Source organism: Heterocephalus glaber, unplaced genomic scaffold (assembly GCF_053883595.1).
Source record: "Heterocephalus glaber isolate CG9 unplaced genomic scaffold, H.glaber_assembly_v1.0 deba00001497, whole genome shotgun sequence".
Classification (NCBI taxonomy): Eukaryota; Metazoa; Chordata; class Mammalia; order Rodentia; family Bathyergidae; genus Heterocephalus; species Heterocephalus glaber.
The window spans coordinates 47,527,018-47,545,414 of NW_028258320.1; the positions used below are offsets into that span (position 1 = coordinate 47,527,018).

At 43.6% G+C, this 18,397-nt stretch overlaps 1 protein-coding gene across 2 annotated transcripts; it reads right to left on the minus strand.

Moving 5' to 3' along the window:
- Positions 1-533: 533 nt before the first annotated feature.
- On the minus strand, positions 534-9,523 carry Avpi1 (arginine vasopressin induced 1). Of its 2 annotated transcripts, XM_013069913.3 has the most exons (4): positions 9,344-9,523; positions 2,060-2,355; positions 1,451-1,526; positions 534-1,139 (listed from the first exon to the last, which is right to left on the minus strand). In XM_013069913.3, exons 2-4 carry the CDS (start codon positions 2,344-2,346, stop codon positions 1,011-1,013), a joined length of 492 nt encoding a protein of 163 aa, XP_012925367.1. In that variant the 5' UTR covers positions 2,347-2,355; positions 9,344-9,523; the 3' UTR covers positions 534-1,010. The 2 variants fall into 2 exon arrangements, with proteins under 2 accessions (XP_012925367.1, XP_004838667.1); XM_004838610.3 differs by lacking the exon at positions 1,451-1,526.
- Between the last annotated feature and the right edge of the window lie 8,874 nt (positions 9,524-18,397).

An 18,397-nucleotide genomic window follows, 5' to 3' on the forward strand; every position in this document is an offset into this window, starting at 1 on the left:
GCAGCTATGCCCTGTGTATCACTGGCCCACTGAACCTTGGCTTATTTTGAGTGGTGCTGGAGCAGTTACGCAGGTAGGAGGAATGGGAAGAGGAGAGGAATTGTGACAAGCACATAGTATGTTTCTTTTGAGGTGAAGCTAAAACTTGGAAAAAAACCTTTACCTCAATGTTTCCAGGCCATGGGGAACCTAGGATAGCACAAATATTTAAGAATGATTGGTCCAACTCTTGCCCTACCTTGGGATGGTGTACATATAAGGATGAAGAAGCCCCCTAAGTGTTGGTGCTCACTACTTAAGACTACAGATTCAACCAAGGACCCATTGCCTATTGTGTGGGGCTGACCACAACAGCTTCCCCCTTCCCTCTTCCTGACCCAGCAGCCTCTGCAGGAGGCTGCAGCACAGGGCCTCCAGGACATGGGGATGAGGAACGAGAAGAGTCCAGCCCTGATTTCTCCTTCCTAGGGAACTATTCTCTTCTGCCTCCAGTCTCTATTTGGATTCTCCCCTTCTGTGACAGATTCACAGGGTTTGTGATGCAAATGTTTTTATTTGCCAATTAAAACTGTGGTTTCTTTGTGCCAGCCTGATGGCATGGGAGTGGGACAGGCTGCTGGATTGTGAGTGACGGTAGTAGCCAGTGGATTGGTTAGTGACAGAAGTGGTGAATGCTACGTCTGAGTGCCTGTCACTTGACTCCCAGGGAAATATCATGCAGCCCATATAGTGTTAGGTCAAGAAGGTCTGAGACAGCAGTTGCTTTCTCCTCACTGTGGTGACAGTCTGACATGTAGTGCATAGCCCAGTGGATAGTGCAGTCCGGTTCTCAGTTGAGCAGGCAGTGGCCTCTTCCTTTTGTTCACCTGTGTAGGGCTGCCTGCCTCCAGTCTCCCCTCTTTACCTCCCCAGGCCCTTTTGCAAAAGTCCCATGACTCCTAGGGAAGATCCTGCCATTCTTGGCCTCTTCCCTGGATCAGTGTCTGATCTGGTGAAGGTAGCCTGTGGGGCTAGGCTTTCTCCAGCTCCGCCTGGTCCTGGCACTTGTCCTCCTGGAGTTCTGCTGTTGCTCGCTGGAGGTTGTCTCTGTAGCATTGCTCTGTGGATTGGCAGGTGGAGAGCAAGGCTCTGGGATTCTCCTGGGAACAAGTGTATGACAAGCCAACATCAACAGGGAGAACAGGATGGATTCTTATCATGGTAGACTATAAAACACCCCTCGGGGCAAAATGAGACCAGGGCTTGTCGTTGTGTGACTAGGCAAAGCTTTCTGGTATCTGAACTGTAAGGAGGGCTGGATAGATCAGGGGATGTGACACTCAGCGTGTCTTCACCTTCTTCATCTTGTATTCATGGCAGATGCCATTAGTCACAGTCATGTATGATACTGGTGTTCTAAGCAGAAACTACTAATCAACTAGAGTTAATACAAGCAGTGAAACAGATTTACCATCCCAGAGCTGATGACCTGTTCAGGTTGATGGGCCCCAGAGAAGGCAGTGGAGAAATGGAGGCCAGAGAGTAACCTGTGGAGAAGGGTTTACTAGTTCAGCTGGGTCCCTGGGCCTCGTTGGGCAGTGATCTAGGCAAAGTTGGATGATTTAGGGAGACTGGGCAGAGATGCTCTCTAAAGGTAAAGTTGCTATAACTTGTAACCCAGGATGCCTCTGCAGTACATTCCTATGTCATATTCTCTGTATTTCCATAGCTAAGACTAACCGGGCTTGCTTTTGAATGTTACCCACTTTACAGGTAAACAGAATTATTTTTTTTCTTGCATACAGTACTCCCATCTGGTCAAAAGTCACTGCAAAACAAGAAGGTGCTGCTGGGACTGAGGCACCTCTTTCCATTGAAGTTTACAGGATCATATGATCCCAACAGTAATAACAGTCTTAAGTGCCAAATAAGTGGTGGCCCTGTGTGGACTTTATACCACCTCAACAGGAGGCAATTTACAATAAGCCCAAGTATCCGGCTCCAGGTCACACAGCCAGGAAGTGGCAGAGTAGCCACACTAGTGTTCCTTTCACTCAGCCCCCTTGTCACAGGCACCTACCTGAGGCGGCTGCAGTGATGCAGTGATGGGACAAGGGGCCTCTGCCTTGGGGGCCTTTTCCTGCGCAGCCTCCTTAGGGCTTCTGCCACATGATGGTCCCCTGCACACTCCCAGATGATCTGGGCCCGCTCCTCGGCCAGCTGGTCCCCACTGCGCTGAAATAGGCCCTGGATCTGCAACAGCTCGGCGTCCTGGAAGATGTTGGCTGAGGCCTGCTTTCGGCTCCGGGCCTCATTTGGAACCTGCCACAGGGGTGGCTCACTCACCACAGAGGCTGGGGTGCCCATTGTAGTCTTCTAAAGACAGAAACCATGGAGATATGAGCACTGAACAAGCCCTTCCCAAAGCTAGGGTTTCTGACAAACAGTTTCTGGTGTGTCTAGTTTCCAGGGTTCAAACTAGAAATAAGTGTTTATTTTAAAATGACTCTAATTTCCCAAGGCACCTTGGAGAAATGAAATTATTACAACAAAACTTCATTAAGTGCTTTTTATGGGTTGGCTCTAAAATGTCCCCTAAAAGTTTTGTGTTTGGAAGGTGAGTGGATCGTGGCACTATACTCATCAGTAGATTCATCCATTGATGAGTTCAGAAGCTGAATGTGCTGTTAGGAGGTAGGGTCTGGTCAGAGGATGCTTGCTGATCAATGGGGGCATGCCTTTAGAGAGTGTACAGTATCTCCCTATCTCCTCCTCTCTCTGTTTCTTGGATGCTAGGGCATGAGTACCCTTCCTCCACTATGCCCTCTGCCATGCCATTTTTGCCTTGGATCCAGCTGACCATGGACTACATCCACTAAAAACTGAGTCAAAATAAACCTCTCCTCCTTTGAGTGTTGGGTATTTTGTTCCAGCATCAGGAAAACTGACTAATACAAGGCTTATTTGTCAGACATCAGTATTATCTCATTTGGTTCACAGCAACTGGTAAGAATTATTGTTCTTCCCCATTTTACAGATGAAGTACAACTCAGAAAGGTTAAATGACTTGCCATGGTCATAAAGCCGAGTGTAAGCACTTGCTGGCAGGAGTACTTAGAAAGTGCTCTAGAGTTCATGCAGATACTGTACCAGGAAGCCCAGTAACAGCTCAAATTCTTTATTCAGATAATAGCCAGGAAGTATCATAAGCACAACAGCCCTTTGAGGGGTATTTTTACCCTCCAGTCTGCCACCCATGGTTGTACAACTGAACTAGAATCAGACACCTGATTTGAAGACCTGGGCTCTTCACACAGAAGTAAGAGTAGGGTATGGAGTTGGCTGCCCTGGGTTGGAAACCCACTTCTACCACTTGCTGGCTGAGTGCCAGTACCCACTTCATAGGGGTGATGTAAAGAGAGTGTTTAGAACAGCATTACAGCTTGTTATTTAGATGTTCCCCCAAAGCCTCATGTGCTCATAGGTGGGGCTTTTTGGAGATGGCTGGATCTAGGGTGCGTGATGCTAGGATTAAGGGTGTGTGATTACTAAATTGGTTCTTGGTGTAGATAAAGGAAGCCCACCCTGAGTGTGGGTAGCACCAATCAATAGACTTGGAGCCTGGATGGACTATAAAGAGACAAAGAAGGGAGGTTCACTGTGTTACTTGCTGCTTTGTTTGTCTTCTGCCTGCCACACCATGAACTGTTTCTCTTCTGTGATGTCCTTCTGCCATGCCACCCTGCCTTCAAGCCAGATGCCTATGGACTTAAACCTCTACAAACTGTTAGCTAAATAAAACTTTCCTTCTTTAACTTGTGGATGTCAGGTATTTTGTCTCGGTAACAGGAAAAGTAAGACAAACAGTGCTCAGTGTTTTGTTTTTTTTGTTCTGGGGATTGAACTTGGGACCTTCTGCTTTCGAGGCAGGCATTGGAACCAGAGCTAAGTACCTGGCCCAGTGCTCAGTGTTTTACCACAGGCTGTTCCAGTAATTCCTCATCCAAAATGTTTGGGATTTTGAATTTTTCAGATTTGGGAATATTTGTATACATATAATGAGATATCTTGGGGATGGGACCCTAGTCTAAACATAGCATTATGTTTTATATATACCTTATACACACAGCCTGATGGTAACTTTGGGCAGTTATTTTCATTTCAGCCTCATGGTGTAAAAATTTTCACTTGGTTTATGTCAGCATTCAAAAAGTTTCAGTTTTGGAGCATTTCAGGTTTTCTGATTAGGGATGTTCAAGCTGTGTTCTGCTCCTCTATAAAACTGAGAAGAGTCCTCCTACCTCCTATCTTCAGGACCTTAGGGATAAATCAAATCCACCTAATTTAGCAAACAGTGTGAAACAGACCAATCAAATCTAACCATAGTTCAGTGGACTAGGGCAGGGGGTCCAGATCCCACTGAGGGGCAGAAGAGGAGGCTACAAAGTTCAGAATGTACTATCGAGGACAGAGGTTGCTGTGGGAAAGTCCAGTAGAAGGCTCTTGTGTCAATGTCTCTTGTCATTCTAAGAGATGGAAATCATCTCCCTTGATTCTGGATATTTTAATTTGAATACTAAAGGCATAAGAAACTCCCTACCTTATCCTTGTCTCCAGAAGCTACAGGTTTGGAAAAAAGCCTGGAAACTGGGAAGACCAAGGACTTTGGCATTATACAAAACAGGTTGAATCCCAGCTCTGCTACCTTCCTAGCTTTGTGACCTTAGGTAAGTTACCCAATCTCTCTGAACCTATTTCCTTAATGTAAAATAGGGATACTGTAATAATATCCACTCCTCAGGATTATAGTATGAATTAAAACAGCCTAGTGTGGTATCAGGCACCCAATAAGAGCTGAACAAATGCACATGCCCCTCTTTTTTGGCCTCCCTGACCTTTGTACTTGGGTCAGGGATGTGACATAGACTCCATTTCCTGCAAGCAGTGGGGCTGGAACCAGCTGAAGACAGCTTATGCTCCTGCCTCCCTCACCTCCTAGCCCAAGCCCTAAGGGGAGGGAGAGGTAGGTCCTGGTTTTCTCCAGGGCCTCAGTCAGCCCTCCTTCCACCCAGAGATAGACACAAAAGGGGGCAAAGTAAAGTTAAAATATTCAAATGAGCACATTTTACACACTCACTGTAAAAGAGGCAATCGGCACAGAATTGTGTAAATAAAAGTATTTCCAGTTTCCTTTCTGCAACCCGCTTAAAAAAGCAACCTTTACCCTTGCCTGCCTTTTGTTCTGTTTTCTAGAGGATGAATCATCTCTCCACCCGATTCAAACTCCCAGATCTATTACTCCCTCCCTTGTCCCTGTGCCTCACTTCAAAAACCACCCTTATTATTCCAGTAATTTCCACATTCATCCTGTCCCAGTTTGTAGCAGAAGAGTACCACTCTTATCTCATCAGGTGTGGTGGAACATGCCTGTAATCCCAGATTCAAGGTGGCCGAGGCAAGAGGTTTGAAAAGTTTGAGCCCAATTTGGGCTACTTAGTGAGACCTTGTCTCAAAATATAAAATTTAACAAGGGTTCAGAATATTGCTCAGTGCAAAGGCCCTGGGTTCAGTCCCTAGCACTGAAAGAAAAAAAAACTTTTCAAAAGATTTAATAATTTAAATTTGTGAGAGACAATACAGATAAATTAATGTCATAAAAATTTAACATTTTAACTGGGAAAAATGGGAATTGTAAAACTTTCCTCTCTTAGGTACTACCGTGGGAATGGAGTTAAAATCTAGTATGGGTGGTAATTAAGCCCCCAAAGCTGATGGTGTAAACATGCTGTGATCAGAAGATAATAGTGACCAAGGCTGATAAAGAGAAGAAAAGCTAAGTATAGTGTGCTGCTTCTGTATCAGGCCATGTGTATGGTATCATTTTAGCCTCAGAACAATCCTAGGAATTAGGAACTATTATCCTTGTTCCATTGAGTGGAGGTGCAAAAGGAAGAGATGCAGATATGAGGACCAGTGGCTGAGCAGTGGGATGCTGTTCTGTGTGCCTAATATCTAAACTTCTGCACTGTCTTCACAACCAAGAAGCTGGAGCACATTTCTTCATATTTCCCCCAAAGAGTGCTTCACTATTCCTACCTAATTCACCAAGGAGAAACTCTGCCAGTAGAAAGGAAAGGACAATGAGTTATCTCACAGGGAAGAGTAATGGAATTTGTCTATTCACTAGCATCAAGGCTGTTGACTGGGTGACCGTTCCCCCTGTCTTGAACCAGCAGCACTCTTTAGAGGAAAACCCCCACCTTCCCCAAAAGAAATCTAGAACTGCACCCCAGCCCAGCGCAGAGCAGTGACTTGAGTCAGAAGCTTGACTTCCTCCCCTGGTTCTGCCACTCCCTGGATGAGAGGCCTCAGGCAATTCACATCACCTCAGTGGACTGACTGGTTTCCCCCTTATTGCTCCAAGAACAGGTTAATGTTGACAGCCTCTGAGGACTTGCACTGGTGTTGAAAGTCAGTGATTCCATGACAAGGCTGGGTCTGTCGGAGGATGATGCCATTTGTCTACCTGGGCCTAGGAACAGTGAGGGGGGACAGGTCTGGCTAGTTAAGTGCTAGGAAACTCCCAACCAGTAGCCACTGTTCTCCTTCCTCCTCCGTCTCCCCTAGAGGCCAGGCACTGTTTTGCTACAGTGAGCTGAGGGGTCAGGATCTAGTAGATGTCAGAGAACTCTTCTCTAAAGCACCCTATTGATCCAGCTCAGGATAGACTCCTAGGCTGGTCTGGCGGCAGGAAAATTGATGATGTCCCTCCTCTCAGACTCAAACAGCCCCACCCCTCGGAAAGAATGGCAACAAGGATAAGGCAGAAGCTGTTTTGAGGGAACAAATGGTTTGGCTTGGGGCTGACTTTCCAGGTAGTCCCAGCAACCTCTGTCAGGGCTACAAGGCCTTGACTGGACAGTTTACAGCCAAATGATTTATAAAGTAATAACAAGAAACTACCTAGGCTCGGTATGGCCTCCCATCTACTCAGGAGGCTGAGGAGGATCACAAGTTCAAGGTCAGCCTTCAGCAACATAGTGAGACCTTATCTCAAAATAAAACAAAGTGGGCTGGGGAAATAGCTCAGTGGTAGAGTGCTTGACTAGTATGCATGAGGGCCTGGGTTCAAATTCCCAGTACTGGGGGTGGGGGTGGGGAATCTGTAAGAATCTGAGCTTCCAGCTTCAATCAAACCCTCCCTCTGTGAACATTTGCTAGGGCTTGGCACCTCCAGATTTCAAAGCCCCTCACTCTGGACTCTATATTCCACCCTGGGATTGTGAGGTTGAAAATAAAAATAGGTGGATTACAGGTAGGAGTAGATGGTAAACTTTGGGAAAACTAAAGTAATGAATCAGAATATTTTTATTGTCAAAAGAAACATTTCCTGTATAATTTAGTGTGTTCAATAGTTACTTCCCCATCCTCCAATTTCCTGGTTCAGACCTTGATCCAGGAAGGTCAGTTTATACTTGGCAACAATAGAAGATGTAAAACAGGAATCATTACAACCATTCAGAGTTGACATAAAAGGAGGTAAGTGTGGGTCTGTACACAGATGAGTAAAGACTAGTTGGAAAATACTGAAGTATGACACAAACTAGGTTAAAAATGAACCCTCATAGTAAATATCAAATGTTGGAAATGACAAAGTTCAATTTGCTTTGAATCAGGCAACAAGTGAAGAACTGTAGGACACTCACAAAGAAGTATGTTTAAAAAGTGACTCAATCAGCAATGAATTTGCAATATATAAATATGGTGCACAATTGAGCATTCTTTGTAATATATGAAGTTAATTGTGACAGCCATTCTAGGTAATATCTCACTGGAATCTCAGAGATGCAAGACGCAGAGCACACTTGGGTCAGCTGGGCAACTCCTGGTTCCTACTCAGTGTGTCCCCTTTGAGTAATCCCAGTGATGGCAATAATCTCTGTAATCAGAAGCCAAGGGCCTCTTAGAAAAATAACTGGAGGCTCTGGCCCAAGGCCCAGATCAACAGTTGTGGCCTGGCCTGCTACTCTGCACGGACATGCCACTGGACTGCAGCCAAAATCTGTTGCTTCTCAATTGAGAGCCCAGTCCAAGTGGCTAGGTGGGCTCTAGATGCCACTGGGTCTCAAAATCTGTATTCCAGGAGGTAGGAAAAAATCGGATCCTTTCCTCAGACCAATTCTCAGACATGACCTGGAAGTAAATTACTAGGTGTAGGAATTACTTTTTTCAGTAGTTCAAGAACCTTGAATTCTGAAAGCACCTCTGCTAACTGGGTGATTTTAAACAAATTTTGGTTTTCTCCTGCCTCTGTTTGCTCATCATCAAAATGAGAAAAAAAAAATACTAACTGGAATAAGGAAGATGAAGTATGTTAAGAGCATTCATCCTAGTACCTGGAATATAACAGACATTCTATATATTGTATTTTGGATAAATGAATGATATAAGCGGAAGGCTGTTAGCTAAGAGGACTATAGAATTATGGTCATTTTCATCATCACTCCCATCAGCAAATTCTGAGAGGAGCCTTCACTCTTGGGAAAAGAAGGTAAAGGGAGACATTCGTCAGTACACATTTAAATCATAGCTTTATGATTAAACTCAGAAATGGTCCGCTGTGTCAAGCATAGAAAGTGAAAGTACTTTCAGAGGGGCATTTTAATCCTCACATGAGGTAGCAGTATCATTACATCTCTCCTATGAGAGGACCACTTTACAGACAAGAAAGCTGAGCTCATAAAGGTTAAGTAACTTCCCCAAAGTCACACAGCAGGTAGGTGATGAAGCTGGAATATGAACCCAGGGGATCTGACTTCAGTGTGCACGCTCTCAACCACTGCTTTTTTGTTCCTGCCAAATGGCTAAGGAGTTCTTCAGGGTAAAGAAGGCCCCAGAAGGTTCTGAAACCTCTCAGAACCCTCTTATCTGCTTCTGCGGATTTTGGAAATTGCAGGGATCCAAAGTCAGGCCTCGCAAGCCCGGTTCCGTACCCCCCCCCCCCCCGCACCGCACTCCACCGCCCCGGGGGCAGAGGGGGTGTGTTAGAGCGGTTACGCACCAGGCTGAAGGGCAGCTCCGACAGACCTCAAAATGGGGCAAGCTAATGCGCCCACCCCAACCCTTTCACGGCTTTTGAAAAGGCGGATGCAGCTCGGGCTTCTGGCCGCGAAGGAGCTCTCAAGGACCAGGGTTGGGTATCCCGGCCGAGGTAACATGGGACATGGCCAACACAGGTAGGTTTCCGGAGCTCAGAAGAGGCCTCTCCTTAGAACCACTGCCCCTAAGTAGATCAGTCATGTGTACCCCGAGGGCGCCCGGGCTCTGGCTGTCCACCGCCCGTTTCCACTGCCGACCTACATACCTGGTTGCCCAAAGCGGGCCACACGCAGCCCCGAGCCAGCCCACCTCGATCGCAGCAGCCACGGTTCCCGGGAGAAAGCGCTTGGAGCCCCAGAACAGCCAATCCTCGGCCCCAGACTTGCAGAGAACTCCTGTGCGAGCCTTCCAAAATCGAACGCGGAGACTTCGCTGGCCAATCAGTTGCGGCGGAGGGGAGGAGGCGTGTCGTGCCCTGCCCCTCCGCCGGCCTCCAAAAACCAATGCCTAGATTCCCTGGGTCCAATCAGCGGCACAGCAACGGCAAGGAGGCGTGTCCTCACGGCCCTTCCCTGGGCTCGGCCACCTTAGAACCTAGTCCGGAGGCAACCCAGTCCTTGACGTCAGTCCCCAGGGCCAGAGCGGTTTTGCTGGCGCGGGAGCCGGGCGAGGCTGCATTCCTGCCCCCGGGTGCGGCTGCGGCTGGCCCGGCAGGGTACACATGACGTGACGGATGCCTCTTCTCCTGGGCCGAGGCCAGCGCGTGCAACACCGAGTTCTTTGCTACGCGTGGCCCTCTATGCGGCTCTTTCTACTCCGCAGCTCCTAAAACACTCTCACCTCGACGCCCACTTGTGTTCTGGCTTCAGGGAGAGGAGGGGGCAGTCAGTGCTGCGGTCAGAATGAGCTTCAAAGCCAAAATGGCATATAGATTCTAATCTTGTATCTGTGCAACTTTGGGCCGGTAACCTAAACGAGACGGTACTTAAATTTTTGTACTTATTCAAAACCGTTCATTAGGGACCTACACTGTCTGGGTTTCTTGACAGTAACAGAGCCAGAAGGCCAGGCTGCTGAGCCAAGAACTCTCTCTAGCCCACTCTAAGCAATAGGAAAGCCAAACCCATGGCCTATCAATGCTTGGAGAATTTAGGAATCGTGATGCTACGAGCCAGATGAGCATACCAAGGTAGAAATTGGGAACTTGTGACTTCTCAGTCAGATGTGGTTAAGGGTGTATAGAGAATATCCGGTGTTTCCAAACATCTTTGCAGGCTTGTGAATAAGATCATTTCTATTGTTAACAGCTGTATAATTTAATATTTATGATGAGAAAATAGAGTACTTCTACAGTTGAGTGGAACATGCAAGGCCTCACCAGGAAGGGGACATCTGGTACCCACATAATAGTGTTGGAAGCAATAACCACCAATAAACAGGGATCTGTTTAGAGAAGGTTGACTTTGGAGAATGTCATCTTGTGTCATTCAGGCCAAAACCTGTTTTTACCCCAGAACCCAGATTAAGTGAAGTGGATAAGGAACTCTTCTCAGGCATAAAATTTGAAAGGGCTCCAAAAAACTCAATAATCAAGATAACATCTTAAGGCAGTATTTAAAAAATTAAAATTAATACAAAATATCCATGATGAAAAAATATCAAAAAGTTTAAAAAGATAGGCTATTGTTTGTTTATGACTCTACACATTTTGTAATGGGAACAGGCCATTTCCAATCAGTCAGTTGTGGGTCATGATTTCTCAGGTGCCAGTCTGTGGTCTCTTGGCTGTTACTTTGAGCCTATGGTGGCACATCATGGTAGAAGAAGTCTGCTTACATCATAGAAGCTGGGAAGCAAAGAAAGGAAAGGTCTGAGTCCCGATATCCCCTTCAAGTTTCCCTAATGAACTAACAGTTCTCAGGCAGACTGCCATTGCAATGGCTTTATGAAGATGACAATAGCATGTGAACAGACTGGGCAACATGGGGATTTAAATGTAGCCATATTTTTTGTTTTTATCCACTTTTTCCATTTGGGCTTGAATATGGGAGGATGTTGAATAAGTTCATATTAGCGTGTATATTTTTCCTTTCATCTCAGGCTCCAATATCTTTCATCTCAGTGCTGTTTTTACCCTTAAGAGAAATAAAGTCTAGGAAAAGGGTTCTGTCTGGTCAGCCTTAAGTAAGTGAGTTAAACTTCCTGTCTCCCAACTTTCTTGTTTTTAAAGTGGGAATGCTTAGGGCTGGAGATGTAGAGCAGTAGTAGAGAATGTACTTAGCATGTGTGAGACTTGGGTTCAATCCCCAGCTCTGTAGAATGAATGAATAAATAAAATCAGACTAATCATACCCACCTCTCAGTGTTGCTGTGATAATGAAGTGAGATACTATGAGTGCCTTAATAGGCTGAGTGCTTCAACTAACCCTGGATTGAAAATATTTGAAAAATAAAAACAATAAAAAGACAAACCAAACAAAAAAAAATTGAAAAATAAATTGTATCTGTATTGAACATGTACAGACTCTTTCCTTGTCATTATTCCCTAAACTATGCAATATAACAACCATCTATGTAGCAAATATAAGTTTTATAAGTAATCTAGAGATGCTTTAAAGTACATGGTAGGATGTGTTTAAGATGGGTTTACTACATCTTTTTATGTCAGAGACTTGAACATCCGCAGAGGTTCTAGAAGCCATCCCCTCATGAATATTGAGGGGCAGCTATGCCTTGCTGCAAATGCTAAGCCAACACTGGACTCTTGCTTCATATCCTGCATTTGGACATTTCTGGTATCCCAGTGATGCTGAGACTTGTTCACGTGAGTTTCCAATTGGCATGTATCCTGTTCTAAAGAGAGCAGAAAAGACTTTCACACTCTACTGACAAGCCACGTTATATGTGAGTCAACTCTGTCTTTTTTTGAAAAATGATAATGATCAATCTGAACCCTTTTTTAAAGCATCCTTCTGCTTATGACATTACATAAAGCAATTTAGATGGCAGACCTCTTTTTGGAACTTATAGTCTAGACAGGCAGAAAATATCAAAGTCTCACAGACAAATAGTACCTTATAGAAATACTAAAAAAAAATTCATGTAGATTAGATTTAAAGCATAATATGCTTGAGCTGCTTCTAAAAATTCCCAAACACTGAGTAACTTCAACAAGAGAAATTTATTTTCTCACTGTGGAGACCAGTTGGGAAGAATAAGGCCTAACTGGCCTCCTCAGTTAGTACTGAGAAGAAAGGGCATGCAAGCGTGCCAACATGCTGCAGAGAAAAGTAAAATCACCTGAGGCTAAGTTGTATACCCAGAGAAGTACCGTGGAGGGTGGGAGACAGATGAATCCTGTGGAACTCTAATTGCTTGTGGCCACATCTGAGTGAATAAAGCCAAAATGCACCAGTCACTCAGGCCTCTAGGTCAAAGGGAGATATGAGCCCCCCTGGCCCTCCAGATTTTAACCTGTTTCTGTGTCTGTTTATTTTTCATTCTCATCACTCATCAGGTTTGAGCTCATAGGCTGGTTCCTACATCTCACAATTCTGGAGGTTGAGAAATCCAAGATTGAGATGCCAACCAATTCCATTTCTGGTGAGGGATTGCTTCCCAAGTTGGACATCTTCTAATATGGGAGAGGGGAGAGGGAAATTAAGCAATCACAAGTGCACAAGAGGGGGCTGAATTCACCATCCTGATAAAAAGATAATAATATCCTCGGAATTGACATTAATGCATTTGTGAGGACTGATCCCTCATGACCTAATCACCTCTTATTAGACATCACCTGTCAACACGGTTGCTTTGGGAATGAAGTTTCCAACACATGAACTTTAGGGAATACATTCAAACCAGAGCAATTTTCAAGGTATCAAACACCCTGTTGTACACCTTAAATAAATACAATTTTTATTTGTCAGTCAAGTTTCAATAAAGCTGGGAAAAAATAAGTAATAAGTGAATCATCTCTTAGAAGACAGAGAGCACACATATCATTGGACTTTAAGAAACAGAAGACCCAGCATCCTCAGTCAAGGTTCTGGAAACATTTCTTCACTTTTTTTTAATCTCCCATTCCTTACGGGTGTTTTTATTGGCCAATGCCAGTTGAAAGCCAGTGTGAAAGAGAACCTCCTGATGTAGTTTTTTTTGTGGGTTTTTTTTGGTACTTGGGATTAAACTCGGGACCTTGCGCTTGCCAGGCAGGCGGCGGAACCACTGAGCTAAATCCCCGGCCCCTCCTGATGTAGTTAAAGTAGATCATCTTGCAGGGCAAAAAACAGAGGAAAATGGTAGAGAGTGGATCAGGAAGGCTTGGATCATGCCAACTAAACTGACTTAAACAAGGAGAAGCTTGTTTTCTCACATCACAAGTTCAGAGGCAGGGAGATTTCTGGAATGACTTATTCAGCAAGGCAATGATGTCATGCAATACTATGTCCTGTCATCCTTAGCACATTGGGAACATCTCTCCCCACAAACCAAAGCTGGTTGCAGCAGTTCTATGAGTAAAATTCAACAAGGACTATATTCCTTCTTATGCATCAAGTTTTAAAAATATACCATTTTTAGAGCTGGTTTTCTTTTCTTTTTTTTTTTTGAGTGAGTGCTGGGATTACAGGCGTGCACTACCCTGCCAGACTAGAGCAGTTTTAGATTCACAACAAAATTGAACTGAAAGTATAGTGAGTTCCCATATACCCAATGCCCCACACCTGCATGGCCTCCCCACACTACCAACATCCTCCACCAGAATGGTAATGTTTTAGTCAGCTTTCTGTTGCTGTGATAAAATACTTGAGATAAATCAACTTAAAGTAGGAATGGTGTCACAGGTTTTAGTCTGTGGTCTTTTGGCTATTACTTTGAACCTGTGGTGGCACATCATGGCAGAAGCACATGGTGGAAGAAGTCTGCTTACATCATAGCAACTGGGAAGCAAAGAAAGGAAGAGTCTGAGTCCCAATATTCTCTTCAAGGACATGTCTCCAGTGAACTAACTTACTTCCATTGAGCCCCACATACCTAAAGTTTCCACCACTTCCCTGTAGTGCCACAGGCTAGGAACAAAATCATTAACACATGGGCCTTTAAAAGACATTCTAGATCCAAACTATAACAGGTGCATTTGTTGCAATTAGTGAACCTGCACTGACACATTATTACATGCAAAGTCCATAGTTTACATTAGAGTTCACCCTTGGTGCTATACAACTGATAGGCTTTGAGAAATGTATGATGGCATGGGCCCACCAGTGTAGTTTTATTAAAAAAAAAGTGTTACTGTCCTAAAATTCCTTTGCTGTTCCTATTCATCCTTTTCTTCCTTCTCAACCCGGGTAACCATCATTTTACCATATCTATAGTTTTGTCCGTCCAGAGTGTTATGTATTTGAAATCATACAAAACATAGCCTTTTCACTTTGGCATCTGTCATTTAGTAATAATTACTTAAGCTTCTTCCATGTCTTGTTTTGACTTGATAGTTCATTTCTTTTTAGCATTGAATAATATCCCATTGTCTGTGTATGCCACAGTTTATCTGTTCACCTACTTAATAACATCTTGATTTCTGTCAAGTTTGATAATTATGAATAAAGCTGTTTATAACGCCATTATGTAGGTTTTTGTGTGTGGATAAGTTTTCAACTCATTTAGGTAAATACCAAGGACAATTGCTGGTTCACTGCATAGTAAAAGTATGATTAGTTTTATAAGAAACTGCCAAACTGTCTTCCAAAATGGCCGCACCATTTTGCGTTCCCACCAGCAATGAATGAGTTCCATATCATTGCTAACATTTGGTTTCATCGGTGTCCTGGATTTCGCTAATTCTAATAGGTGTGTAATGGTATCACATTGTTGTTTTAGTTTGTAATTCCCTAAGAACATATAATGTTGATCATCCTTTTATATGCTTATTTGTTATATGTATATCTTTGGTGAAATGACTTTTTTGTTTTTGGTACCAGGGATCGAACTCGGGACCTTGTGCTTGCAAAGCAGGCAATGGAACCACTGAGCTAAATTCCTAGCCCCTTTGGTGAAATGACTTTTTAGATCTTCTGCCCATTTTTAAATTGGATAGTTTCCTGATTGTTTCATTTTTAGAGTTCTTTGTGCATTTTGGATACCAGTCCTTTATTGGCTATGTCTTTTTCAAATATTTTTTCCTAGTCCATGGCTTTTCTTCTCATTCTATTGAAAGTGTCCATGAGTCAGTTTTGATCAATGATAACAAGAGTTTTTTTTTTTTTCAGTGCTAGGGATCGAAACCATTTATTTTTCATTTTGAGACAGGATCTTGCTAAGTCACTAAGTTGCTCAGGATGGGCTTGAACTTACCTTAGCTTCCCAGAGTGCTGGGATTACATTCATGTGCCAGTGTGCTAGACAGTACTCTTTCTTTACTGTTGCCTATTAAACTCATCCTTGGATTTCATTGGGTGAAACTGAAGCAGACATTCAGTCTTAAACCAAATATTGAAAAAGTGGAATTAGATCACCATGATTATCTGAAATTAATCATGGTTCAGTTTTTGAACCCACTGCCATCTGATACCTGAACAAACTTGTTTCTAATAGGATCAAGAGGGAATGGCTGGTAGGTAAACAATTCCTATTTTCCATGCAACTGAATATCATTGAACCTGTTGAATCATAAAGCCTAAATGGTAGAATGGCAGTCTGAACACATTGCAGAGTGTTTTCTAGAAAGACTCTGGTCCTGTTTCAAAACTGGCAATCTTGGCAAGGTGTGAAGTATAGATATCTTGCACTATTGGACTAACCTAGCTTGAGTTTGTTCAAGCTATTGAAAGCTCCAGAAACTTCACCAATGTGGCCAGTCCCTCAGTTTTTGTGGGATTTTTCTCTTACCCTCCAGATCACATGAGTTTTATGAAAGCATCTAAAGTACTTGTTATTTCCTGATTATCAGACCAACTGGGAATAATACTAGTAATGTAATAGATCAACATGATGATCTATGGAATGTCGAGATGATCTAGATCTATTTATGACAGAGGACTGAGGAAATGACAGTTAGCCTTTTTCTCTAGTCTCTTGAGTTCTTGCTCAATGGACCCATGGACAAAGTAGCTATGGTGGCAGGGATGGAGGCTACACATGGATTTTACTATCTGGGCTTTCCCTTACCAAAGCTGATCTGGGTACCACTACTGTTGAGTGCCTCAGCTACCAACGGCTAGGATATTTTTTTTTTTGCTACCTGATAGCTGTTCTTAGCTCTTCTCTCACCCACAGGAAGCCCCCCAATATGGCACCATTCACCAAGGGAACCAGTCAGCCACATGTGGCAAAGTTATTTCTTTTCTTTCTTTCTTTTTTTTTTTTGGTACCAGGGATTGAACTCTGGACCTTGCACTTGCGAAGCAGGCAGTGGAAGCACTGAGCTAAATCCCCGGCCCAGGCAAAGTTATTTCATTGTATAGTGGTTCAGTACTCTCATCGTTAATTGGTTCTGGGAGGCATGATGAGTACCAAACAAACTGTTTTGGCTAGAAAGGGTAGTAGTTTATGAGGCAATTGACACAAATAAGTTCCATCTTGTGCTTCAAGATGAGAAGTACTGGGACAAAATTTTCAAATCCAAATTCATGCAGTACCAAGTCAATGCCTTTCAAAGTAGTCAAGCATGGTGATAACCTGGATTCATGAATTTAATTCTTTTTTTTTTTTTTTTTGGTACCGGAGATTGAACTCAGGACTTTGTGCTTGCAAGGCAGGCGTGGTGCCACTGAGCTAAATCCCTGCCCCAATGAACCTAATTCTTTCCACGATTCTGGTCACAAACAAAATTGGAGGAGAACCAAATAAAACTCAGTAGTTAGGTTTAATGTTGACCTAATGGTAAATTTGATTTGATTCTCATCCAATTCAGTTTGCAACCAGAATCATGGGAAGAATTAAGTTTGTGAACTGAGATACTACTTGTACCAAGGTATGACTGTACCTCTTTTATCAAGAAGGGGCAGGGCCAGGGATTTAGCTCAGTGGTTCCGCTGCTTGCCTCACAAGCACAAGGACCTGAGTTCAATCCCCGGAACCAAAAAAAAAGGTAGAAGTGAGAGTGACTCCATTTCTGGTTATACCCAATAACTCACCAGCAGAAATTTTTATTCCTGTCCCAATAACCTTGAACCCTACAGGTTTGGAAATCCTGTTCTACAAGGCAAGGGCAGGTGGAGAGAACATTTCAGTTAGAGGATGTGGTAAAAATTGAATGAATTGAAAATGAGATTGTCCATTTTGGAGGTCTATATTACTGAACTGAAAAAGATTATTTTACTGGATTAAGTGATTGAGCCAAATTGTTGGGATATTGGGTTGCTACTATATAGTGAGGTATATTTGCCTTCTATTACCAGATAACAAGTTACCATACACTTAAAACAACATACACTTATTATCTTCCTGTTTCTCAGTCAGGGGCCTGGGTGGAATTTATCTGGGTTGTTTCCTTAGGCTCTCACAAAGCCTCCAGCAAAGTGTTGGCCAGACAGCATCTTAGAAACTTGAACCTTAATGGGAAAAGAATTCTCTCTAAGCGCATTTGAGGTGGTGGCAGAATTCATTTCTTTGCAGCTGTAGGACTTAAGCTAGCTATTTTTTTTTTTTTTTTTTGCTAGTTGATGGCTGCTCTCAGCTCTGGGAGGCCACTCACAGCTCCTAGGGTATGCCACAGTTCATGCCATATGTGCTTTCCCAAGTGTACTTGATCAAGGCATCAAGGAGAGTCCTTTAAGCAAGTCTACTCAAAAAACAAAGTCCTGTACAATGTACCATATCATGAATGCTATTGCATTACCTTTGCCATAGCTAGAGCTTCTTTCGCTTGGAAGTAACTCGCACGTCCTGTCCCTACTTCAGAGGCAGGCATTACATAGAAGTGTGAACATCTGGAGGTAGAAATCATGGGGAGCCATCTTAGAGTGCCACATATGAGTAAGGAGGACTGTCTGCAAACAGGGGATCTTCTGGGATACCCAGTAGCATCCCTGCACCTAGTAGTAAGGGTTAATGAGAAACTATAGCATCCTGAAAGAGTCACAATGACCAAACAGGTAAAAAACTCTGACCAGCAGCAGTTTGGGCTAAGATTAGGGAAAAAGTGGAATAGATAATGAAAGAAGGAAGCTGTGGATATCAACCACTGCCTTGTGACAAATTATCAGCCTAGACTTGTGGACAGCACTGGATGTAGACTTTCACAGTATTTTCTTTGTTCATTTATGTATACTGTTTTGTATAGATGGGTTTTTTGCACATGCTAACTCTCTCAGTCCAT

What these genes read in the sequence shown, in the direction of transcription:
- Avpi1 (XM_013069913.3), bottom strand. Translation starts at nt 2,346, where the DNA reads ATGGGCACCCCAGCCTCTGTGGTGAGTGAGCCACCCCTGTGGCAGGTT. An exon ending in CATCACTGCAGCCGCCTCAG is followed by an intron (nt 1,527 to 2,059) that starts GTAGGTGCCTGT and finishes CCTTCTCCACAG; the next exon opens with GTTACTCTCTGGCCTCCATT. An exon ending in AGGTCATCAGCTCTGGGATG is followed by an intron (nt 1,140 to 1,450) that starts GTAAATCTGTTT and finishes ACTTGTTCCCAG; the next exon opens with GAGAATCCCAGAGCCTTGCT.